The sequence below is a fragment of the Orussus abietinus genome, unplaced genomic scaffold (assembly GCF_000612105.2).
Source record: "Orussus abietinus isolate OABI.00-Male unplaced genomic scaffold, Oabi_2.0 scaffold174, whole genome shotgun sequence".
NCBI lineage: Eukaryota > Metazoa > Arthropoda > Insecta > Hymenoptera > Orussidae > Orussus > Orussus abietinus.
In genome coordinates this window covers 109,629-136,314 of record NW_019394326.1, presented here as the reverse complement: position 1 = coordinate 136,314, position 26,686 = coordinate 109,629, and the positions used below count along the sequence as shown (strand labels likewise).

Genomic DNA, 26,686 nt, shown 5'->3' with positions numbered 1-26,686 from the left:
ACACATTTTTGGGAAACGACCTGTTATCCCGCGTCTACGCGCCGTCGACGCGCCGATACGGTCGCGTTGCTAATTTACGGCTAATTATAAATATCCAAGTCGCGAATAAACACCGCCCGGCATCGGCGCACCTGTTGTTGGCAAACAGTTTGGACTGGCAGGGATTTGTGAGGCTCGGCAGATTGGAAGTGCATTTAAGCTGCATTTATTGAAGCTACGAGAGTGCCACATCGACTTTGGTTGGATTCGGTTGGGCAGAAAAGTTTCATAAGTTAGACTTAATCTATCCGCTAATAATCTAGAAATGACAAAGTGAATAGCAATTCATGAATGAAACTAAATTGCATCCCCTTCGCCTTTATTTCCCCTCGATGGCCATTATTATCGACTGAGGTAGGGAGAAAAGTTCCCCAAGTCTGACCAAATCTGGAGGTTCCACTGATGACGTAGACACAATAAAATGAATAGCCATTCACGAATGGAACTAAATTGCAAAAGTGTGTGGCACTCCATCCCCCACGTTCTTATTTCCCCTCGATAGCCATTAGCATCGGTTAAGGGAGGGCGGAAAGTTCCGCAAATCTGACCAGATCTAAAAGTTCCACTGATGACATACAACAACAGAGTGAATAGAACTTGATGGATGGAATTAAATTACAAAAGTGTCTGGTATTGTACTCCCTTGCGCTTATTTCCTTTCGATGGCCATTATTATCGGTTTCAGTAGGGAGAAAAGTGTTGCTGGTCTGACCAAATCTGGAGGTTCCATTGATGACGTAGACACAACAAAGTAAATAGCAATTCACGAATGGAACTAATGGAACTAAATAGCAAAAGTGCGTGGCACTCCATCCCCCACGTTCTTATTTCCCCTCGATGGCCATTAGCATCGGTTAAGGGAGGGCGGAAAGTTCCGCAAATCTGACCAGATCTAAAAGTTCCACTGATGACATACAACAACAGAGTGAATAGAACTTGATGGATGGAATTAAATTACAAAAGTGTCTGGCATTGTACTCCCTTGCGCTTATTTCCCTTCGATGGCCATTATTATCGGTTTCAGTAGGGAGAAAAGTGTTGCTGGTCTGACCAAATCTGGAGGTTCCACTGATGACGTAGACACAACAAAGTAAATAGCAATTCACGAATGGAACTAAATTGAAAAAGTGTGTGGTACTCCATCCCCTACGTTCTTATTTCCCCTCGATGGTCATTAGCATCGGTTAAGGGAGGGCGGAAAGTTCCGCAAATCTGACCTAATCTAGAAGTTCCACTCGTGATGTAGGACCGACAGAGTGAATAGCAATTCATGAATGGAACTAAATTGCAAAAGTGTGCGGCACCCCCTCGTCCTTACTCCCCCTCGATGGCCATTATCATCGCGTAATCGAGCAGGGAAGGCGAAGAAGGGCTCGATGTCCGAGGCACTTTCTTCCGGTCGTTTTTCCGCCTTTTCATCGTATCGCGGAGAACCGAGCGGAAAATTGAGCCGCGCGAGATCGTCGCGGCAAGATCAAAGGAACTTACAGCGGCAAGTATGATTAAATAAAAACAGAGCGGGGGAGAGACGAGGTGTTCGAAGGCGTCCCTCGTGATTCCAGGGTGTCCCGGGGTCCTGCAAACCCGGAACTCGTCCCGTGGAACCTCCGAAGCACCCCGCAAGGACTCGCCTTCTCTCCCTTGGGAAAATAAATTGTCGCGTCTAGACTCGGCCAGAAAGTGGCTTGATCTGCGCGAGTTCTACTCGGTTTACCAAAGACGCCAGCCGGAGCGAAGATGAAAGGGTGGCCGGGTAATTACGTTTGACCAGGGCCAACTTTAATCTCCGATTTCCGCCCCGAAGATGTCGGGCGGTCGTCGGAGGCCACTCGGAGTTCGTCACGACTCCTGCGATCCTGGAACCTCGGGAGACCCTCTTCGGGGTCGTCTTCGGGGTCCTCTTCAGGGTCGAGCGGAGATTTGCTCGCCTCGATACTTCCGCTCGATTGGACGCGTTTGCATACCCTGCAGAGTTCCTTGGGCGTTCCTTCTCCAGGAACCGCTTCCAAGATCGATCCCTTCGGGAAAATTCACGGAGTGGTTATCGACTCGGCACGAGGATCCACTTTCGGCTGCTGGCGGGTATAATCTACGGTCTCGTCGATCCTTACTTTTTGCGCGTCTGGAGGAGCACCCCCCGCGTATCAAAATTCTCGACCCACGGTGCTCCTCCTAATTGCGAGAGGGCGGTGTCGCGCTTCTAATTACGGAAGACATTGCTCGCGAAAACGGAAGCGAACTTCCTGAAATGTTATCCCGGCGCGTTACGCCTGCGAGTGACGGAGACTTCCTCGGATATGACGGGGGTCGTCGGCGTCCTCGTAGACGTACTTGTCTCGCTAATGCGAGACTCGTCGGAGACGCGAAAATAGGGGCGAGCCTGGAGAACTTCCCGATGAAAGTTCGACGATGTCGCGCGAGACTCCCCGTCAGGGTGGCTGGCCTGAGATTCGTTTTTCGACCCGAGTCACCGAACTCGCCGATCCGATAGACAGCCGGACCACAATGACCGCATTGTTCGACGCATAAAATCCTCCCGGATACCGTAAAACTTTCATCCCGCCCGGAAGAGAGCACTTTGCGAACCTGCCCCCAGATAAGCGAGATCGTCGCCGGAGTCCGGTGTCGCTGATCCGACTGAAACTGCCGACCAGATTCTGGCCCTTTTTCAACTACTCTTTCTTGTCCGTTCGAAGTCTACACGATGTGTCGGGAAATGGCTCAAACAGATGTCTTGAACCTTCCTTGGTAAAAATTGCCCGTGTAAATTTACATTGACCATTTTCAATCCTCCATAAAATGCTGTAAAAATTACGCTCTCTCTGTAATAACATATTCAGCATCTAAGTTAAGTCGGAGAAAATTATAATCTAATATTACATTTCATTCAAGTAAAAATGCACCAATATGGCAAATATACAATATACGTATATTTATATGCTTTATAATTTGTAATTTTTCCACATTACGTTTTTCTATGTGAAACTTCAGTTATGAGGTGTGATAAAATGTATGTAAATTTCGTATGCTTTGTTAATTCGAGTTGTTCGAATTCCAAAAGATTGATCGATTTGAACAACTCGATGAAGGGAAACATAACTCATCGGAATACATTCTGTGCGGCTGGGCGAGTTTATGACAAATTAGCGAAAAGAAGGATTAAAAAATAACGACATCTCGAGTAAAGGAACAACGCGCGGTTATTAATGTAACTCGTAGTTGGTAATTTCGATAATTCGAGCTACAATAGTAAGTGTTACACGAGTTAACTCGAATTCACCGAGTTGAAATACTCGACGCGTCGGGTTATTGGTTGGCATTATATCTGCTCGAGATCCATCGTCGGATGGTGCCAAACTGGTGATAACGAGTCTTTGATTTATCTTTTTTTTATTGCGGTTTCTTACTACAGACATCTGTTTTAGATCTGGGGCTTGGTCCGAAAAGCCAAACCGGGAGCTCCAATATTTAACAGGTTCTCCTCTACGGGGGAGTATATTTTTCTTGGATGCGGAATACGTTTGCTCTTCTCACCCGGCGAAGTTCGGTTGAAGTTGGGCCGCGGCCAAGTGGGCCACGAGCCGTTTCACTCGCGCTCCGGGAGATCGCACAGAGAAGTTGAATTATAGATACCCGTATTACGGATCGCTAAAGGCTTTCATAAGATTGCGCGTTTTTTATTGCCCTCGCGTTAGCTCGTACGGTCAGCAATCGTAACGCGATTAAGAGCCAGCGAGAACGCCCCGCCAAAAGGGATCGTGTTTGGAGAAGTAGAGCCATGGCGCCCAGAAACTCGTACCCCAACTTTGACAATACGTCGATGAGAGATCGAGAAGTCTCCTCTCCATGCATTTGGAATAAGCAGAGAGCACATGTCCACGAGTTGCGACAGTTGGGAACTTTTTCCCCGGCCTCATTTGTCAGAGCGATATGGAAGTCCGATCGATGACCAAGATCCCATCGCTTCGACTCCGAATCTTAACATCACCGAAGAGTTGAACAATCATCGAAAGATAATTGAAACGCCAATTAACGAAAGGGATTAGAAAATACGCGAGTGATAATCGCGGCAGTCCAAGTCAAGAAAGAAATTCTTTGCTTTCATCCGGAATAGGAGGAAGAACCTCGACCTTTCGATTACCACGAGCGAAAGATAAACAGCATTTTCTGTCGAGTTAAGGCGAAGCCATTAGATTAGTTCCCATCGGGGGGACACACTGGTAATGGTTGATGAAACAGTGCGTTCAGCTAGCGAGCCTAAAGGGACGGTCGACGAAGGGCGACGTCGAACAGTAGTCAGGAGACAACGGGCTGCTCCTGCTAATGAACCTGCCCGTGAAGCAGTTTGCCCCCAGCGACTTAATCAAAGAGCAAAGACTAATTACGATTGCCGGATAGACTTTCCCGTAAAACTCGGAGCGGGAACCGTACTCGTCAGCCGCTCGTAACGCGCCAGGAGGGCGTTGAGTTTATTGCCCGAGGCTCTGATTGGTCGAGTTCGATCGCGCACATAAATCGAACTCCTTGCTATTCGTAAGCCCTTAAAAAAACGGGATGTGAAAAAATGACGGACATTTAAAATTAATTTCGAAAGTCGACCACAACGTTTACGAGCGCTTCCCTGCGGCAGGAAACTCAGGACCCTCCACCGGTTGACGTCCAGCCCTTCCGCCTCTTGTGGACAAGGAAGCGGTAAAAAGTGTTGTTTACGAGGGAATAAACCCTCGTCCGTGTTCTGGTAAGGGAAAAACGGGACGAGAAGACAGGGGAAAATGTCGCGACGAGTCCGGGGCAACGAATCGAAGGGGCTTCGCGACTTTGGCAAGGATTCGAGACAGCTTTGAACCTCTTGGATCTGGAAATGATTTGTTAAGTTCGAGCGCGATACGAAGGCTGAAAGGACTAGCGCAAATCGAGACGTTTAATCATGCGTAGGGTAAACATATAATTGGCAAAGAGCGTTTCATCTGGGCTGAAATTGCCCTCGCTCCGCAGGGCGGAATATCCATTTGGCGGGACCGCGGAATATAAAGTGGTTAAATCACTTTGTTAGGGAGCAGGACCATGGGCAGCGGTTCCACCCCATCACGGCCTTACCCTCTTGGAGCGCGTTCCATCGAGCCAACTTTTAATATTTGATTACCAATCTCGGGATTTTATATTTTTTCCCCACTCCCGGTCCGCGGAATGAAGATGGAATATTCATGACGTCAGCGTTTCCGTCGTGTCTTTCATCGCATTAGCGTCGGCTGCGTTGGAAATGGTCGTGCCCGCCGATGATTAATTATGCGATGCATCGGGAAGAATGGAAATTTGCTCTAACCCGTTCCGGAAGCGGATCGGCCGAGGAGAGAAGAGCGACGCGGACGTCTCGACTCCTAAGGACCAGGCAAATCGCCAGATTACACCATGAAAAATGAATCTTGAGATAATCTCGCCCCTTAATCGTCCCCTGACCTCGCCAACTTCTAGGGAAGATTTATTTAAAATAATTTGCCGGAACGAGGTATGGCCTGGTTCATGGGGTCGGTGTCCAACTTAGAACCGTGAGTTTCTTTTCTCTTTTTTACCCCGTGCAACTCTCGACGCTAATCATCTGCCAAATGGAATAGAATTCGATACTCCTCGGTGGAACACCAACTGGGAGTCTTATGGAGATTTCTTCTCCTCTGTGCAAACAAAAAACTGGATAAAAGAAATAAAAAGAAGCAGACGAAGGACGTCAACGAAACGTCTCTCGAGGAGGCGTCCTCCCATGCAGGAGTGCGCAGAAAATCGCGGGTTCCCATTTTCCAGAGGGAATTCCGGGCACGCAGCCGAACCCTTCGCCTATCTTTCCCCCCGACGCAAGTAAAATCGCTAAAATCCTTTTTGCGACGTGCAGGCGCATACACGATGCTACTTTTCGAGACCTAGGTCATCCCCCGCCGGCGCTAATCCGTAAGGTCCTCTATTTACTCGAGCTTAGCGGTGCATACAGCCGAAAGTACGTCTAATTGGTGCCCAGGTTGCAGCAAAACTGCGAGGAGTTGCGCCAGGATTTGATCATTACATATTATAACAAGTTAGCACGTTGTTGCGTATGCAGAGCGAGCCGGCTGCTCGATAAACCACGCGGACCACGCATCGAAATTAATTATTCAATTATCGAGATTAATCGAGGACCGGGATTCGGCGATCGACCGCATCCACCGAGAACGCTCTTCACCGGGCTCATTTCGGTCGAAAGACGCCAAGACTTAGAAGCGATTTAACCCCGAAATCGGCGTCTTCGACGTCGGCCCTTCTGGTCTGACACCTCGGCGTCACTCGGCATCAGCGACTCCAGCGATTCCCTCGACAAGTCGAGGGGAATAATCCGAAATCAATCATCCTCCCCATCCCGCGATCGTAAACCCGAGTTCCAGGCTGGTGTCAGTTGGTATTTACAATTCTCTGGTGAAGTCGGGGAGAAGAATGCCGAAGGAGTCGCCGGGTCGTAAAGCAAGCTCCCGAGATCGGTCTCCCCTGAATTAGTATCGACGCCGAGGAATGTCCCGGGGAAAAACTGGGAGGTAACCCAGAGTCGGTCCCGGGGAAACATCCGGGACCTCGGGATGACTCGGTGAGATCGCTACGTCGAGATTTTCCGGAATGTCTTCCCTCCCACCTGGCAGGGCCAGGATCGATATCTCGAACGGTCAAACCTGGCGGGGTCGCGCGGAAAGGCGGGCTGTTGGGAAAAAAATGAATTATGCGCGAGTCGAAAATGCTGGTCACGGCGGGAACTCGAGGGTATTGTCCCGTCGTGTCTCCCGCACGTAGAGTGTGCTCCCAGCCGGGACCGAGAGCGAGAAGGACCGGAGAGAAAGAGGAGACTGGGCAGGGCTTATGATTTGTAGCTGAGGGACGCGGTATTACGGTGTCTCTTCCTGATGGATGGCCTCTCTTACGCTTTTCCCGCCGTGGCGAGAGGTCATGCGCCGCTTTTCGCGACCCGAAACACGAAATTCCACGGAAGTTCCGAGGCCGGCATCCCGGGCAAAGATGGTTCCTCCTGGACGCGCCTCGTCTCGTTCCCATGGTGATCCTTTCAAGGAAGGGGCTCGTCTTGGATTTTTTATGGTGGTCCATGATGTCTAGTCTGAGCTGTGATCTTCTTTCCGGCCGTTTTAGCTAATTTTCAGAATATTTATTGCAATCGCGGTTACATTTACAGTCGTTGCCATTTGCTTCCTATCAACGTGCCGTTCCCATCGGTCACCCATTTTGGTACCAATCGCGCCCGATGTTGCTTAACTTCGGTGGTTTGGCGAGAATGTTGGTTGGTTGAATGGTTTTTCTTTTATTATGTTCTATGTCTGTTTATTATGTTTATGGATTTTTTGGTTAAGATGACGATGAGGTAGGGTCGTCCAAGTTTCATGCTTCGCTGTAAACTTCCGTATTAGGAATTCGACGAGTCCTAGTTCGATGCTCGTTTCGCAAAATTTGTCCATTTCCTTTCGTCTTGGGGAGGCAATAACCGCCCCATTCGCGCAGGTCGTGGTTCATCACCGTCGCAGACACCGGCATTTAATGCCCACTGGGATATTACACCGCTATCCATTAACTAAGCTGATTACCGGACCCGCAATTCCGAGACAGAGCTGGTCAAGTTTGCCGGCACTTCTGCGACCTCTCCAGAACGGATCGCGCGTTGCGACTTCCCCGATGCTCGTAACCAGTCGGTAATTGTTCCGAGCAAGTAGGACTGCGAGAGTACTTAGACGTTAATCAACCGCGGTAGTAATTGGTGGACGGCGCGTGGATTTCGGAGCGCAATCCGATTGGCGGGACCAACATGCAAGGGCTCCTATTGCGCTTTTATGACGATCAATTGGAGCGTTGATTATGTATTCCTCATTCTGGGTAACAGGCCCCCGATGCGCAATGCTTGCATGAAACATCCTTCTGGATCCTCACTTGCAGCACACCGAGGCGTGGCTCCCCTCCTCTGTTCGACAGACTCCAAAATCGAAAAGTTAGGGTTTGAAGGCTTCCAGCAAATGCAGTTCCCCCTGCTTCTCCATACCGTGCATACATTTGGAATTGCGACTTGATTCGTAAAACCAACGTTCCAAGACTTGGCGTCCAATCAATGGCGATGTTGACCGAGAGACGACGCGCGATGCGCGTTTCCTGCCTCGGTAAAAATCGGCATTCCTCTCGTTTACTTTTTTGACACGTAATGGGATGAAATATCAATCTAGGATGGTAACGTCGGTGTTCATTTCTTTTGAAATGCATACATTTGGAATTGCGACTTGATTCTTAAAACCAACATTCTAGGACTTGGCGTCCAATCAATGGCGATGTTGACGGAGAGACGACGCGCAATGCGCGTTTCCTGCCTCGGTAAAAATCGGCATTCCTCTCCTTTACTTTTTTGACACGTAATGGGATGAAATATCAATCTAGGATGCTACCATCGATGTTCATTTCTATTGAAATTCATACATTTGGAATTGCGACTTGATTCTTAAAACCAACATTCCAGGACTTGGCTTCCAATCAATGGCGATGTTGACTGAGAGACGACGCGCGATGCGCGTTTCCTGTCTCGGTAAAAATCGGCATTCCTCTCATTTACTTTTTTGACACGTAATGGGATGAAATATTAATCTGGGATGCTAACGACGGTGTTCATGCTTACTGAAATTCCCGATTTCGGAGCATGCTTCCTCGGTCGCAGCTTGCAGCGGTCGAGGCGTCGCACGCCGCGCATCTTGTCGCGGATTACGTGAGAGGAAAGAGAATTGAAAATAGAAATGTTCCCCTTTCTCGGCTTTATCGTCCCTCCTGGTCGAGCGGTTCCCTCGGGCTCCGAGTTGCCGAACTACGAGTCGCTTCCGGAGCGATTTTCGACGGCGACGTTCGCCGCGGAGCGTCCTTCTATTCGAAGTGCCGTAATCCTCATCCGCTCCTCGGGCGGCCATTTTCCGCGCGGTCGCTCCGACGCGAATGCGCGGATGTAGTATTCAGAAAGATTTTACGCCCCAATTAAACGTAGTCTAAGCTCTCCCGGAGGATGTTGCGCTTTTCCATCTCCGTATCGCAAGGCGGATGCGCCCTCATGCTTTCGGAAAATGTATCCCGATCATCCAGGTGAGATGCACTCGCGTCGGGATTAGGGCTCTTAAAGGCGACGCCGTCCCGCCGCCATCTTGGATCCGTTGATCTCCAAGACCGACGCTGGAATTTTCCGTATTTTCGATGAAACGAGCAAACGCAAGACCAAGAATAAGACCAATTCTGTGCGTCGCTCATTTTTGACAAGGAGAGAGGGTCAGGAGGATCGTTTTTCACCGTGAGGTTGCATTACATACATTCGGTCGTAGTACGCTGCACTGATGAATTTCTTTAGATTTCAGTTAGGGCATGGTATAGCTGCAGCAAGACTAAGACTAATTCTGCTCGTTACTAATTTGTGAAAAGGAGGGAGGGTTAGGAGGATCCTTTTTTACCGTGGAAATTGCACATTTGGTCGCAGGGCGGTGCACCGGTGAAATCTTTTAGGTCCAGGTAGGACGCAGCATGGTTAGGGCAAGACCAAGACCAAAACGAGTTCTCGTCGTCATTAATTTTTGACAAGGAACAGTGGCTAAGAGGATCGTTCTCCAGCGTGAAAATTGCCCATTCGGTCGTAGTGCGGTGCACCGGTGAATTTTTTCAGGTTTGGGTTAGGACGTAGCATAGTTAGGGCAATTCGGTATGGCGCCGTTTGGGCAGGTCGTGCGTTTCTTCCTCGTGTATTTTCATTTAGGTTGGATCAGCCGTTAGCCAGCAGTTGATCCCCTGCGAGAGCTCGAGCCGAACGAAGCTCCGACGCGGAGGGATCGTTAGTTTTAATCGTTTGACTGCTATTAGTTGAGCTCACGCCTTCCTCCCTAACCGCCTCCATCCAGCTCATTCGCCCCTTAACTGCGCACTCCCCGACGTCTGGACTCAGACGACATTATCGATGGCGGACATTAAGCTCCGGTCTTCTCTCGGGTCTCCTCTCCGAGTTCTTTAGCCCCGCGAGTCCTGCGAATCTCGGATACCTCTAGGCGAACTCGGATCGAGATCCTCCCACGAAGAGAACGAGGCTTCCAGATTGGGAGTTACGTGAGGGGAAAGGCGATTGAATCGAAGATTCATGACAATCGAATCGGAGATCCCCCAGCTGTCGATTGTTTCTCCCTCCGGTATGACGTTAAGCGAATTCCCTCGACAAGTCCGGTGATCCTGCTAGTCTTATCGGGCTTGATAAACCAGGGGTTGAATTTTTTCCCGAAGTTTTCTCTTTTACCTCGACTTCACCTTTTACACTTTTCGGCCAGGATTTTTCGGGATGGATCTTCTCTGGGTTACCTCTTTTACCAAGGTTTTATGTTTCACATATCTCGGGCAAGGGAACGAATGCGCAAATTTTCTCTTTTTTTTCTTTTCCCTTGTTTATTCCCTATTATATCTCTAGTTTCGGTGGTGTCGTATTAAGAGGGAAATCTCACCGGGAGGAGCCTTGATCCTCGCAGCATCCGCACTCGGAGGTTTTCAAGACATTAGCTTCTAACCCGGAGTTAAATCTCGAGTTTAAACGAGCCCTTACGCGGATGATGCTAGAGAGAAGATTCATTTCCGCATCTTGACGCAAATCCCACGGTGCATTTCAGAGATACGTTCATTAACGCGGCGCGTCTCGCGAGCGGATCGCTGGGGGTCTCGCGCCCTTCGACGCGGCGCCGCGTTGCCGGCAAGCAGAACAACTTGGTAAAATCCGGGAAAAAGTCCGTATTTTCGCGAAACGACATCGCGGCCCGGCTTGAAATTATTTTCCATTTTTCCGGGACACTTGGAATGTGCCGCCGTACACCCGCCCCCTGTGGTTTTTGAACTCTTGACGGCATCTCGCGAGCCCCTAAGCAGGCCGGAGGTTTTCCGGGTGAGGAGCGCGTAGAAGTTGAAAATTACGTAGATAATGAAGATTCCGCCGGGGAGGATTTTCCGCGAAAGGAAAATACGTGACGAGACGTGTGTTCGCCCGGGCACGAGGATCGTACCTCGAGCGAAAAATGTTTTATCAACCCCTGGGCACGATGTAATGCTCTCCGTTAAATATGGAACAAGTGACACGGCAAGTACGAGGGGCACCAGTCAGGCTTTCCCTCGACCCATGTATAACGTACGTAAATACGTATACGTTTGTATACGCGCTTTATATAGGGCGAAATAATCCCGGAAAATTCCGTGGGGTAAGGGAGCGCCTTCTCGTTCCATTTCGCGGCTCGAGGAATTAGGTGAACCCGACTCGAAGGCTCCTCGCTCGAGTAGGTGACTCTCCGCGTTCTGCCTCGAGATTTCACGAGTCTAATTCCAAAGTATGAATTTCGCCACCGGTAATGCGTCGGCGGGGAGAGAGACCGCGCCAAAGGGCTCTTGACGAGAGGGAGGGAGACGGAGGGTGCCTTAAAGTGCGCAAGGAGGAGGCAGAGAGAGGGTTACGTAGGGTAATATAAGGTTAAGGGAATCTTAATCTCGTTGGGGCTCGGCCGCCTCGCGGATTTTCCACCTGGCACTCCCAGCCCTGGGGTGTAATTTCAGTAATTTAATTCCTCGGCTTAATAGAGGAACCGGAATGGAGAGGGAGCCGAGTGGGGAAAAAAAGGGGCGACCCACCTATCAGACGCCACCCGGTCGAGAAACCAAGGAATTAAACGGAGATTTCGCCTTCCCCCTCGACTCGCGAAATCGTCCAGGGGGGTCGCGGGTCATTCCTTCCCTCGTAAATCTCGAGCGCGCGAAATTCATTATGGCCCTTGTGTACTCGTTACGTGCACGAAGCTTCGTAAGAATGAATGAAAACCCGAGCCCGAAGAGAATGAAAGTGAACAAATGACATTATTGCGCTTCTCTTTTTATGCCCTACTCCTAGGATCAGTAGGCGATATATGGCCAAAAGGACATTTTGAATTTTCGTCACGAAAATCGGGATACCATCGACTCGCGAAATTGTCTAGAGGGGTTGCGGGTCATTTTTTCCCTCGTACATTCAAAGTATGATAAATTTATTAGGCCCTTGTGTACTCGTTGCGTGCGCGACGTTTCTTAAAAATGAATGAAAACCGAGCCCGAAGAGAATGAAAGTGAACAAATGACTTTATCGCGCTTCTCTTTTTATGCCCTACTCCTAGGATCGATAGGTGATAGATGGCCTATTGGTAATTTTGAAATTTCGTCAGGAAAATCAGGATACCGGTGTCCTCGGCAAGCTCGGTCGACTTGACTGCCCCCCAACCTCCAGGATCAGAACGACGTTCGACCACGCAGATCCTAATTAAACTCGAGTTTTCATTTCAGCTTAGGGACGTTCCCCGAGCTCCAATAAGCCGAACAATATGGGCCCTGATTGAACCTGATCGGGATAAGTCCGTCTGGGCCCCGACCAAGCAAATTACACGACAGCGTTCGAAGTATCTCTCTTGGACCCAGCTCTTTCAATGTCCTTAGGTTGAGTATTGACTTTTTGATACCTTGAAATCAACCGAAACACCAGTGGACTCTGAGAGTACCGAGCTTGCACGTAGAAACGTCACAAAGCCGCATTTAAACACGGCCCCCGTGAAATCGATCGCCGATACGTCTATACATCGTTTTCGGCCAGCAAATTCCACACGCGTTTACGCGCAGAATGCATCACTGATCCCTTCCATGTCCGTCCTGGCCCCTCGATAACGCAAGTGACAATGACCGTGGTCGCGATACGGTTAACGCTTGGATCACCCAGTTTAGCATTGTACGCGAAGTGCATATTAGATATGCACTTTCGATCCCACCGTTACCACGGTTGCTGCATTGCGACTCGTATCATCCGTTAGGGAAGGGTCACCATGGATAGTCTGGACTTTGCAATAGCAATCGCCAGTTTAGGATATCCTGAAATCATGCCTGGGCAAAATGACGGTAAAATGTGACGATGAAACGATTCCTTCAATTTTAGGGCACAGACAAAGCTCACCGAAATTTCTTGTTCTCTCGCAGCGTGGCCTCGACTTCTTCCCGGGGATCGAGGGACGTCGCTTGGAGACGAAGATCTATTCTTAGGGTTTAGTCACAACTTGCGCTAGGGGTTAGGAAAAGAGTGGGTGACATATTCCGAGAAAGGCAGAAACTGAGAGATCTATTTTAGGGCGTCGTGGAAGGTGGAGAAAGAACTAGAGACTTTCCCAAAGGCTTTTGTGGGCACGCGATATGTAATGTTTATTCGGCTGTGATCTCTTTTGAATTCTGACGTCTCTTTGACGGGGCCCTAGATCGGATTTTGCAGAACGTTTCTGTATAATCAGATGATCCGGAAATGTTATTTCCACGGCGCGGAATAAAAAGGTAATTCTTGGTACTGCGCGGAGGGAATCGAGTGCACTAGCACAGCGTCGGACAAATCGGGTTGGAAAAATGGAAACGTACAAAGTTGATGTGAATAGGGTCGAACACAGAAGGGCAGTGCTTCAAAGCGCGGAACGAGGATGAAGAGGGATCCGGAAGTGCATGACCCGGATGCGGGGGTGGAAGGGTTAACAACGTGATCGCAGTTCGGGTTCACCCACAGGGTCGTTACATCGACTTGCTCTCCCTCTTTTTTCTTTTTTTCCCCAATCCACCTCGGGGAGGCGACTTTTCTGGAGGGCCTAATTTACAGAAATTTCGCAAATTTTGAATTTTTTAAATTAGAAGTGCACGTTCCAATTTGATGCAATGAATTTTGTCCTCCCTTTCAGAGAGTGGACAAAGAATTTCCAGATCCCAATGTTTGAGGGCTAATTAACAGTAATTTCGCAAATTTCAAAGATTCGAAATAAAAAATGCATGATCCAATTTGATGCGCTACGTACACGTTCCTATTTAATGCAATGAATTATGTAAAGAGGTAGCGACAATGCAGCCCTTTCAGAAAGTGGACAAAGAATTTCCAGATCCCAATGTTTGAGGGCTAATTAACGGAAATTTCGCAAATTTCGAACATGCAAAATTATAAATACAAGTTCAAATTTGATATAATGAATTTCGTAACGCGGTAGCAACAAAGTAGTTCTCCCAAAGAATGAGCAAAGCCTTTCCAGGGCTTAATTTTTGCGGGCTGATAGTAAATAATTTCTCAAATTTAGACTAATCACAATTCAAAGTGCACGTTCCAATTATGTGCAGCGAATTTTGCACCGCAGCAGCGACAGAGCAGTTCTCACCAGAGAGTGGGCAAAGCATTACCAGGTTTTAATTTTTGCGGGCTGATAGTAAATAATTTCTCGAATTTGGAATAATCACAATTCAAAGTGCACTTTCCAATTAGGTGCAATGAATTTAGCACCACAGCAGCGACAAAGCAGTTCTCACCAGAGAGTGGGCAATGCATTACCAGGTCTTAATTTTTGCGGGCTGATAGTAAATAATTTCTCGAATTTGGAATAATCACAATTCAAAGTGCACGTTCCAATTAGGTGCAACGAATTTTCCACCGCAGCAGCGACAAAGCAGTTCTCACCAGAGAGTGGACAAAGCATTGTCAGGTCCAGGGGCATTCGAGTTGGTTTAATTGCGCGCATTCCAGGAGCCCTGAAGAGCGCACCCGGAAGATGCGTCAAGGGGAACATTTATTTGGGATCAGGCTCACGTGGAAAATGGAATCTCTCCGAATGTCCGCCCTCGTAAAGTCGAACACGAAGGGGCGATGAATATTTCACGCGTGAAACAGGACAGGGGCGTGTGCTCCCTCCAAGTCGAATCTGTTGGGTACTTCGTAAGTATTCCAGTCGAGGATCCGAGGTGAATGCGAATGGAAATATCGGCCGATGTACGTAGCCGGGCGCGAAAACAAGAAAGCACTGGAGATTGAGTCGTTAAACTGCATGGGAATCGGTGCGAATATAAAACGTGTTCGAGTTTACGCTCGATTATGCCATTCCGTGGGTTCGCTCCCCGATATAGGAATAAACGCAATATTTTCTGCCTCTATATACTCATACGTGTATCTACACGTATATACAAACCCATCTACCCGCGACCTCGACGCAAAAGCCACGTTTTCCTCGCCTCCTTTCCGACCCCCTCGAACAGCGAGGGGAAGAATGACGAGCGCACTCTTTTTTCTCTATTTCCTCGCACATTGGCACTAAAACTTGAAGTTGCAACAGTGCAAGACAAGGTAATATAGCTCGTCGAGTGCGCACTCGAGGAATGGACAGGTGGAATCCGATTTCCACCGATTATTAAGGACAGAGTTAAAGCTGTCGGGATAAATGGACTCCAGGAGATTGATTGATGGCCGCGCTGAGCTCGGAGGAGCTGCATGTGCATTAATGTTCTCGTTATTTCACGTCAGTCGCTCTGACGTTCCTATCGAGCCCTGTCAATAATTAATTATCTCGAGTACTCGGTTAACGCGGGTCATTTTTACCCAGGATTGAGACAACGAAATCAATTTAATATCAATGATTCCGATACGTGGCTGTCAGGTAAATCGGAGGAAAATGAGATTTTCGAGAAGTGGAGTCTTTGAAATCTCGTGCCGTCGAAGAGCACGATTGAATGCATCTTGTACACGAAATTGCGAGGGTCACAGAGGGCCGTTTTGCTGGTCCCCTGGGTTCATCAGGAAATGAACGCAGAGGCAAACATTGCCCGATGGCTTCGAGTTGCACCTCGTCATCGAGGTCGTCAGCTCGGGCATACCTAATCGGATCTGATTGTGTCGAGCGAACAATTACGCGCGAAATCTGCATTCGCTCGAGGCTCGAGCCTGTTGCACCGAGAGAACCCTAACCTAGGTTAGAATTAGTAATGTCGGGGAAGAAGGCAATCGTACTTCTCAAAAGGGCCTTGAGATCGAGTACCTCCGATTTCGACCTCACATCGCCTCCCAAACGGAAAATTCTGAAATCAAATAAAATGATGAAATTCTCTCAATTTGCAACCTAAATAATCAATGATCAAGTGTCGCGTTCCTTTTGGAGCGGATTCAAATCTTAGTAGTCCTTAGGAAATGTACAGGGTATTCTGGTTCCACCTCAGAGCTCGGAAACTCTTGATTGGCGAATCCTAGCTCGAGACCTGCGGTTTCCGCTGCGGAGCAGCCCTCGCGTTCCCGAAGGATCCCGATGGAAAGATGTTCCTTCTTGGCTTGAATTATTAAAACTGCTAAGTGCTCCCAATCCAGTGTGTCTTAGGTAGTCGAGCAAGTCGAAAGAAGGGAACGAATGGGCGAAAGTCGGAGGATCAAATGGCCAGGTCTGATTGCTGGCGAAACTTGCGGAAATAAGTGGCGGAAGTTCGGCCTGAATTCGGTTGATTAAGCCCAGGTGGAGGCGCGGGGAAAAGTATGCGAATAATAATAGAAAATTAGCGGGATCCGTTCTTCATGGAGAAATGTCCTCGTTCGGATGTCCGGGGTTCAGAGGAATTCCTGGCAGACCGACGTGACTCCGCAGAAGGGCCGAGAATTCCTGACGTGCCGAAATGGCTCCGCACCTTCCTCTGGACGTACAACGAACTCGTTAACTCCGCGGCTGAACTTTCCGTCGACCGGCGTCGTCTTTATCCCGGTGGACCTCCTTCATATTTAACGAGAGGATTTATATACACCCAGGTATACATATATACGAGGCGGACCCCCCGCGAGGAAAGACACCAGGAGGGACGGAAACCTCCGAGGACCCCGATGTTACCCCGCCAACTTTTCACTTGGACTGCACCGCGGCATTAGGGAGCTGAGGAACTCCTCCTGGGGCTCTCCCAAACGGTGAAACCTCCCAGGAAACGGATTCTTAAATTCTTATGGCGCGAAACTTCCCAACTTTCGATAGCCGAGGGTGAGGACGGAGGGATAGGAAAAATGGAAGAGAGGGATGGTACTTGGGAGCAGGATTCGTGCCCTATAAGCTGGTCGACAGGAAATGGGTCCTGCATGTTTAAAGCCGATTCAAATATATTCCCACCGTATCCTTGACGTTTAATTTCGATGCCTGAATCGTCTACGAGCGTCCCAATATAAATCTACACGCAGAAGAGAATTTGGTTTATCGAAGGAAATCGTTTGACCAAATTTAACTCATTTCACGAAACGTTCTGATTAAGTGAACCGAATTTGAGTTTACTGGACCTGTTATTATTTCACTCAACCAATTTGGTTAAATTATTTCCTAGATTATAGAGAAAATATTATAATTAATCTAATGTCTTGATTGATCTACCAAACTACTTTAATATTCGGTCCATCGTGTTTGACCTAGTCAACCAAAAATTATTAGTCAAAGAATTTTCCAGCGTCAACCAAAAATTATTAGTCAAAGAATTTTCCAGCGTCAACCAAGTGTCTGATTTTCCATGTAACCGCATTCGATTGTTGGACGAAGACAAATATTTATTAAATTGATTAAATATTTTTCTGCGCGTACGACGTTTCCATCGGTGCACGGACGCGGCACGGGTCTGTCTAAATCGATGTTTAACTCGAACATGCGGCGGAAAATCGTTTTGTCGGGCGTTTTGCATTCGGTCTCGGGGGCGCCGGTTTTGCGAGGTAACGAGGTCTATGCGTCCTGGTGGTGAAACGGTTCTGGCCGGTCGTTTCGGCCAGACCGAGTTCTGGCTTCCGTAGATCTTCACGCGCAATTACTCACGCAGTGTATAAACAGGGCCGTCATTCGGCCACCGAGGCCGGTTAATTTGGTATGAGTCTGTTGGCCTCGTGGCGCCATTGGGACCGCCATCACCGCCGGTATCACTGGTACCACCGATACCACCACCAACTTCCAACCTAGGCGCCCATAATATCGAAATTAAAAAATGCCAGCACGGTCTACATTGCTAGTATTTTCAAAAAACCTGTCCATCCATCCAGGACTGGAGAAGGGTGGATTAAAAATGCTAACGTTTTCAGTCCAACGTGGAACATTTTCAGTCCAACGTAGAATTACTCAGTATTTTCTTAGTGCTCGTGTATTGATTTTTTCTGATTTTTGTTACATTCGATTTCAAGTCGGTGCCTCTGTATGCAAAGGAAATGAAGGCGTAAATCTGTGTCAAGAAAGAGGTAGCTAGAACAACAGAGGTTACGAGGTTAAGGTTGGATGCAAAATTGTTAACGTTTTCAGTCCAACGTGGAACATTTTCAGTACAACGTAGAATTACTCAGTATCTTCCTACTGGTCTTGTATCGATTTTTTCCGATTTTTGTTACTTTCGAATTTTGAGTGGATGCCCCCGTGTGCAAAGGAAATGAAGGCGTAAATTCGGGTCTAAAAGGGGTAGCTAGAACATCGGAGGTAGCGATGCACCGATAAGTCGATGACGTTGACGGTGCAGGAGGTGGAAGCAGACAAACTGGGAAGATGGAGTTCACAGATATTCCAGGGTTCCAGTATAGCTTTATCCACCGCAGTCTAGAGTCGCGTCGACGAAAACTCGAAAAGGCGTTCCAGGAGGAAGATTATTTGATTTACGCTCTAAATCGAAGCATTAAGCGAGGTCGAGGGAAGTGGGACAAAACGCGTAACATGGTGCACTACGGATGCACGAAGACCGCCCGTGGAGAGCTGGAGTGCTTCGCCGAGTTCAGTGAGATTTCTGCTTTACTCGAGGGGACGTCACCCGGTGAGCGATACGAGCTAAGAAAGTGGGTGGGAGAAGAAGGAGGCCGAAAGGGAAAGACGAAAGGGCGAGCGAGAGGAGGAGCGAAAGTAGGCGAAAGGGGTACGGAGAGAAAAACTGGAGACGGGCGCGGAAAGCATAGGAAGAGAGGAAGGAAAAGGAGGAGCGAGGTCGAAAAAGAGGGACGGGAGAAGGCGGGACGATAAAGAGAAGAAAATGGACCGGGCAGAAGAAGGGGCAGATAAGGATGGGATGGGGGAGAAAGAAGCTGCTGGCGGCAAGAGGAAAAAGGAGCGAACGGCTCGGAGGGGATGCTCGAAAAGTGGGATTCCGGGGGAATAAAGAAAGTCGGCGGGCAGAGAAAGAGGGAGAGCTCGATTCTCGACGTTGGCCATTAACTTCCGGCCGAAGTTCCATTCGAGTCGGTGCTCAGGTGCCGGCGAGATTTGCCGCCTCTCTAATTCGAATTAACGAGCGACTGGACAGACTCCCGGGGACGGGTTAATAACCATCGCGTGTCCCGATAAACCGATAGGGATTCCGAAACACCTATTAGCTCCTTACACGAGTCGCGACTATTTATCTACTACTTATTATTAATTTATCGCGCCTCGAAGCTCGTACGCTTCGGCACTACACGAGGGAGTACGCTCTTCGGGGAGTCCCCGAAACCAGGAGTCCTCGAGCTCGGGTCGGTATATCAAAGTCGACGACGCGAAGTGTCAGGAGCATTCCCCCGGGCAAATTCGCTCGATAACCAATCAGCGCTCAATGAGCAATGGTCGTGCGTTTCCGGTTCATAGGTGAGCGACAGACCCCGCGGAGAGTCGAGGCCACGACGAGGCTCTTCGAGGTCCTGGCGACTCTCGACTCGTTCCTGCTGATGATGGTCACGCTTCCGTTCTCCCTCTGCTTCGTGTTTAAGGTCGCCCAAGAGTACGAGAGGGCGGTCGTTTTCAGGACGGGTCGACTGCGCGGTGGTGCTCACGGTCCAGGTACTCAAGGGACGTTTCCATTGTTCCTAAGGCCGCATCCGGAATTTCGCTTCGCAAGGCCGCCACCGTGTCACCGGTTCCCTGGTTTATGGTTCGCCCACCTCCGCCCACCTCCACCCACCTCGACGCTCCTTACTTCTTGCACCTGATCGATGAGTCTCTTTTTCGAGCGATTAACCCACCGGCACATGTCGCACCTCCTCGGTGTAACCAATTCTCCGAATGATTATTTACCCAAAAGCAACTTGCTCTTCGGGGCTTCGCTGAAGTCTGGCCCATTTCTTGGCAGGCACGTTCTCCGTGATCCCCTGCATCGACAACTGCGTCCTCGTCGGCCTGAGGAGACGGTGTCCTTTGACGTGCCTCCTCAGGAGGTCCTCACCAAAGATTCCGTCAACGTCAGCGTGGACGCCGTCGTTTATTACCGCATAAAGGGACCCCTGAATACCGTCGTCAAAATAGCCAATTACAGCAACAACCGCACCAGACACGCCGGAATTGCGCCCGAGTACGGCGTCCATCAATTAACTTGACGCGTAACTCGCCAATTAAACGGCAAAATCGCCCTTGGAAAATAGCGATAGCTCATTACGAGCACGGCTTTGTGCCTTGTTTAATTGATCGCGATTGGTCGACCACCGTTTGCCTGCGCACTTCGTTGGATATCCGAGTCCCTTTTTCGGGGCCGATGGATAATTGAAGGATCCTGGCGGATTTTTAATCTATACCGTTTATCGACTCGCAGCCACTCAACGAGACTACTCTAAGGACGGTTCTGGGGACCAGAAGCCTCGCCGAAATTCTTGCCGAAAGGGAGACGATCTCCCACAACATGCAAACCTTCCTCAACGAGGCCACGGATCCTTGAGGCGTGAAGGTGGAGCGCGTCGAGATGTAAATATACCTTTTTGAATATCTAAAATAAACATGGCATCCGTATCTAGCGGAGCACCTTCCGCGATATCCGGGAGCGCTTCGGAAACTCGAATAGAAACCAAAAGCTATTTCCGCGGGATTCCCTCCGGCATCCGGTGCTTACAAATATATCCCGTGAGAGGGGAGCTTTTTCGGAAGGGATTTGATTAGCGCGGCGAAAAGGCAAACGGGCCGCCCTTTTTCATCCCTTCCGGCCGTGGGGTCGGAAGAGAAAGAAGTAAACACAGCTTCTCTTTTTCCTTCTCTCAGCGCTCGCGAGGGAAAAGAATCCGCGCGTTTTTTCCGCGCGGACCCGGCGAGGAATTTGCGCTCGTTACGCCCGTAATCTCCCGCAAGAGGAGCTCGGCAACGAATTTCGACTCTGAGGCCGAGAACCGTGTTTCCCGGCTCGTCCTTTAATTTCGACCCGATGGGAGATTCGGCGGAACACCTCGGGAAAGGTTCTAAAGGGGCCGGGGGGTCGCGGGAGGTCTCGGAAAATTCCCTCTCCCGAGGGTGGAGGCTTCGAATAGGAATTCTTCCGGCTCGGTCAAACTTCCCGCGCGAAACACGGAGACAAATTGACCCGGCGACGCGGTCGTGCTTCCGATAATAGATCTCGAAAGAGAGGCAGGTCGCCCCTGGCGAGACTCCGCTCTCTGATTTAGAAAGGACGTTCGACTTCCGGTGCAACTGCAGCGGGCCATGGCCGCGGAAGCGGAAACCGCGAGGGAGGCCAGGGCCAAAGTGATTGCGGCGGAAGGGGAGAACCTGGCCTCCCGGGCCCTCAAGGAAGCCAGCGACATCATTTCCACGAGCCCCGCCGCTCTTCAGGTACCTCCTGGACACCTCGGTTGCTTCGCAAATGTCCCAGGAATTTATTTTCCAACTCTACGCCACGTCGCTCTTTCTTTACCCGTTTTCATTTCCGACGTAGGCGCCATCGCGATTAGTTGTCGAATATTTCTTCCCAAAGTCCCTCGTATAAGTTTTTCATTCTAAATAAAATAGCTACATAGTTCCAAGCTGGGGTTGACACGTTGGGCATTGGGTTGACACGTAAATTTCTGTGGATTTTTCGTTCGTTTTTTAATTTTTTTTTGCAAAAAATGATTAAAAAATACCATATGATCATGTCCCAATCGAATGAAAAGCCTGTTTCCTGGGTCTTCGAGGAAGCCAGCGACGGCATTTCCACGAGCCCCGGCGCTCCTCGGGTACATCCTGACCATCTCAGCCGTTCCGCAAATACCAACAACAACAGGAATTTATTTTCTAACTTTAAGGTGCATCGCTTTTTTTAACCGATTTTAATCTACGGTGCAAGCGCCATCGCGAAATAATTAATCGGCGAATACTCCTCTCTGGAACCCCTCGAACAAGTTTGAAGTTCCAAAGTAAAAAGCTAAACAATTCCAAACTATTGGGTTCATTTGGTTAACTAAAAAAGGAGAGAAATACCGTATGGTCTCATATTTTATCTGAATAAAATATTGGTCTTCCTGACTTTTAAGGAAACCAGCAACGTCACTTGCATCTCGGCTCTTCGAGTACGTCCAGGCAACCTCGAGTCGCTCCGCGGATCCTGACGTTCTCTGGAATGTATTTTCTAACTTTTCGGTGTATCGCTTTTCTCCGCCACTTTCGACTCCGTCAGAAGTCTTCGGACGATTTGATTTCCGATTCAGGCGCCATCGCTAACCGATTAGTCGGTGAATATTCCTCCCCGGAACGCCTCGACTAAGTTCCAAAGTAAATAGCTATCTCGACTTCGTGTTTCTCGCTTTGCGATAATTCAATCTACCTCGGTGAAATCCGCGTTCAGAGGCGCGCCCTCGTAACTTGACATTTAATCTCGAATCAATAACCGACCAACCACCTTCGCCACGAGGTGCGGCGTGAACCTCGAGCCGGGAAAGTTTATAATTTATGCCGTCGCGCGCGTTATCGGGAAATAAAAAGTTAATGTAAATAGGAAAACCGCCGAGAAGCGCTCTAAGTTCGAAGAATGCATCGATTTGCATATACCTCTTTGTTGGACGGCAGGTGGAGGAGGTCCCGCCCCTCGTTTTTCGTTAAACGATTTTCGCGTGTTCGCAGTCGCGATATCTACAATCTCCGAATAACATTTCGGCGGAGGAAAATACGACAATCATTTCCCGCTTCCGGTAAATTTGTCAATGCCGTTTCTTCCTGCTGGACGTTCCACGAGTTACGACCACGTCTCATTCATTTGGCGATCGACGTAGATCTCGATGGATCTATTTACCCCTCGATAATCATCCTAGAAACGATCATCTCCCAACCTCTACGAAAACGGCTGCGGTAATTCTTCTTCAATTTGTCAGGAACTTGCAAAATTGCGCTAACTGCATTCACCCCGATTCCGGCCAGCGGGATTAATAATTTCCTTCGCGAGTTGATCAAACTTTGGCGGAATACCAAATCCGCGACACTCCGGCAAATAATAAAGAGACCGTAGATTACCAATAAATTGAATCGCACGTATTTGGGCGGCTCTATCTCCCGTCCACAAAAGTTGCAAAGAGAACCGCAAAAATGGCGGACTCGGCGAATATAGGATGCGCGTGTCGTGTCGATCCCCGGGAACGATTGGACGCGGAAAAAGGGGAGAGGAAATAAAAACGCCGATCGGCGAAACGGCGAATATTCGTAGGAATTAAATCGAATAACGATGCCAGCCCGAGTCGGATATTTACAGTGCGGATTATCGCGCGAGGTACGTAATGCCAAGCGGGCGCAATCAGGCAGAAATTGGGGGGAAAAAATTCGGTTGGAAAGCCACTGCAGGGTCGAGGGGTTATCAATGATGTGCCGTGGGAATGTATGCCGCGGAGGTACCAATAAATATATCCACAGAAATGCCGGACGATAAACCGACCGCGAAATCCTTGGACGATGCCTCTTTTCTGGGATTCGCGTGTTCGATAATGCCCCGACTGCGGAAGGGGAATAAAAGTGGGATTAAAATAATTTAATGCAGACACGAGTACACGAGAATCCGAGCACCACGTAAGGGTGGAGCGGTAAATATATCCGCAATAATACCGGCGATAAATCCCGATCCGGCGGTATTCCTCCCGAGCGATGTCTCTTTTCCGCATTCGCGGATATTATATTATATTCCTCTCCGCGTCCCGAAACCCGTCTGCGGGAATAATGCCGGGCCCGGCTATGGTCGGCGTTCCTTTCCGATTTATTAGACGCACGAGTATGAATTTCCCCAAGACACGGGCAACGCTCGTAACGAATGCCCTATTCCGTGGGTCTGGTGCCCGTTTCCCTTTCTATATATCCCGAGCCGGGTCGACATACCGGGAATATCGTCCCGACATTGCGATGGGGCGATTTAATGACGTCTACCTCGTTCTACGGCTGACGACGTTAATCGCTTTGTCTTCCCGAAGGCTCTCCTCGTATCGGGAATCGGGCCGAAGCGTTTGAGGGATTTCGCGACAATGGCTAAAAGGCTGATAATGCTCCATCTCGTCCTTTTTCAGGAAAACGTTCGGCGAGGGGTGGAAAGACGCGACGAGGGATTAAGAACGGTCAAGCAGTTTTCACAATTAATCGCGGCTCATTGGAGTATGTCCTTCCCAGCGCCTGCTGCGCGATGCTGCGGAGTGCTGGGCAAATTCCGAGTGTACAGAGGGATAGAGAGCGACGTGCATTTCGTAATTTACCGAATGCTCGGCCACGCGCCTGCTCATTTGGCAAATTCCGCCAATCAATTTTCAGCCCGTGTGAACAAATATCGCGCCTCGTCATCCGGGCTCGCAGGAGCTCCGGAGGCAAAAGGAAAAATTGGGAATCGAGGGATATTCGCGATAGAACGCTGTTGCGAATTTCCCGAAATTCCGTCCTGGTGGGGGGTTTCGTTTTCGCGAATTCGGACGCGTTCAGGTTTAATTTGAATTCGAACAAAAGGGGGACTAGGCGAGACGGTATTCTAATAGCGTTCCGCGAAATTAACGGCGGCGTTGGGCAAAAAGCTGACGTTATTCCACGTTAAAGAGCACGCTTTTTCGGTGGTTGTGGACGCGCCGGAATTCTGCCGCGTGGACGGCTCCGCGTGAATACGGCGCAAAACGCCGAATGTCGCCTACTATGTCGCGGCCAATATGGCCACATTTTCCAACATGTATGCGGTTTTTTTCGCGGAGGTGATAATTTTCGCGAGCCCTCGCTGCTTCGTTTTTCCCTCTTCCGAATATGCGCCAGTCTAATTGAACGAACCCTGCCATCTCCGCGACCCTCGACTAGAGGAGGTGCTTCGACGTGGGAATTCACCCTGAAATTCTGCAGCCCTTCGCAGAACGCCTTTATTTCGGGGACAAATTGCCACGGCTCAACGGCGCAAGCCGGCTTTATTCGCGCATTCGTCGAGGAGCGAAGTCGTCGGGGCTGCTAAGTGAAAAAGCGAAGTCGGCAGCGATCCGGCCGAGATTCGCATGCTCGAGATTCTGGGGCGAATTTCGCGAGTCGAGAGTACCACCGCCGGTTTCTCATTAAGAGGTCTTCGGGGTTACTTTGAGCCACCGGTAACGAGTTTACAGACATCTTGGTTTCCCTGGACACGTCTCGGGCCGCACCCCTTGCGGCGAGCCCGAAACGTAAAACGGCAATGAGTTGCCTGAAAATCTCCCGAAGGCATTCCCCGCGTCAAGGGGAAGTTTCTTCTTGGAACTTCCGTTCTCTTGGAGAGACCTCGAGGAGCGAAAAGGTAGCTAAATGGTCCTTCCTAAATTTTTCATTTTCTTGAGCCGTGGAGGGGCACTCGCGATGGTTCATAGAAGGTTCCACCGGCGACATCGACGAGCGTTAGACGAAGGCAATCAGCCACCCCCGATTGTCCCAATGGCGGTCGAGGGTCTGTCGAAATGTCCTCCCTTCGCGCTAACGATCGTTACCGTTCGTCTCTCGAGGTCTTCGTCAATGTCGGCCGGTGGAGGTATCGAATAAAAATTTGGAGAACTTCCGCAGGTCACGCGGAAGCGACCCCTTCATGGGACGTCCTCGTGCAGGTTCCTCGTGAAAGCCGATCCTCATTCCGGGTATATTAACAGAGGTCGTCTTTATTCCGCGGTACAATATACCGAATATTATTCTTCTTCGTCGGGCCGCCGTGTAATTCCGAAACCCAAAACCATATCGGTTGCGTTTCCGCGCAATCGTTAGGCAACGAAATCTGACCACTAGCTGGAATCTCCGGTTACAACGTGAAACTAAAGAGGAGAGAGCTGGAGCAGGCTATTGTGCGTGGGCCATTTATTTGCGCAAGGATGGAGGTGCAGGTTTTTTTTTAAGAAAATTGCTTTTTCAATCTTCCAGAGTTCCGTTGAAGGAGTTTCTCGTTGATCGCGGTTATAAGGGACGCGCCATCGGTTTTGTTGCCCTTTCTGGACGTTGACGAGGACGTCGGCTGGATCGTCCTCCAACAGACGTCTACATATTCCACTGTCATATCGCTGAAAAGGGACGTGATTGATCTCCCTCGAAGCCGTTTTCTCCTCGTCACTCCGACACGGCCAATCCTCTTATCGAATTGTTTCTTCCAGAACGTCTCCCGAAGGACGACTTCAGGAAATTCTGGGACCCCGGAAGGAGCCCTCTCGTTTGCCGACGCTAATTTTAAAACACACACGTAGCTCGCTACGTTCACGGCATAGCGGGATAACAGGATTTGCATGCAAATCGTGGTCTTTGTATCACCAGGGTACCTGGACCGCTGCAGAAGTCGCGCGGCGGTCGGAGCATTCGGGCACGTTCGTCTGTTGGCAAACGTGAGATGCGGAATTCATAATGCTGTTATGGCGTGTTCGACTTAAGCCTGGGACCCAGGGGGTGGAAAGTGTACTCGTCGATAATTACGTTGGCAGAGTCGTCTCGAGGGTTGTAACGCGCCGCGTTGGATGCGCCCGATGAGCGGGGGCGAAAGGATGCAAGCTAGTGTCGAGTTACCTAAAATTATTTCCCTTCAAGATGTAGACCTAGACTGAAAATCCCATTAAATTTCCAGACTTCACCTCCCTGCTGCGAGATCATGACATGATCACCATACGGTCATCGCATGA

At 49.4% G+C, this 26,686-nt stretch overlaps 1 protein-coding gene across 1 annotated transcript; it reads left to right on the top strand.

Moving 5' to 3' along the window:
• Positions 1-18,587: 18,587 nt before the first annotated feature.
• On the top strand, positions 18,588-22,840 carry LOC105702506 (band 7 protein AGAP004871-like). Its single transcript, XM_012430128.1, is given in 8 exon segments — positions 18,588-18,684; positions 19,485-19,676; positions 19,966-20,018; positions 20,021-20,167; positions 20,422-20,570; positions 21,260-21,425; positions 22,692-22,743; positions 22,746-22,840. Coding segments are annotated over 8 exon segments (951 nt in total).
• The last annotated feature ends 3,846 nt before the right edge of the window (positions 22,841-26,686 follow it).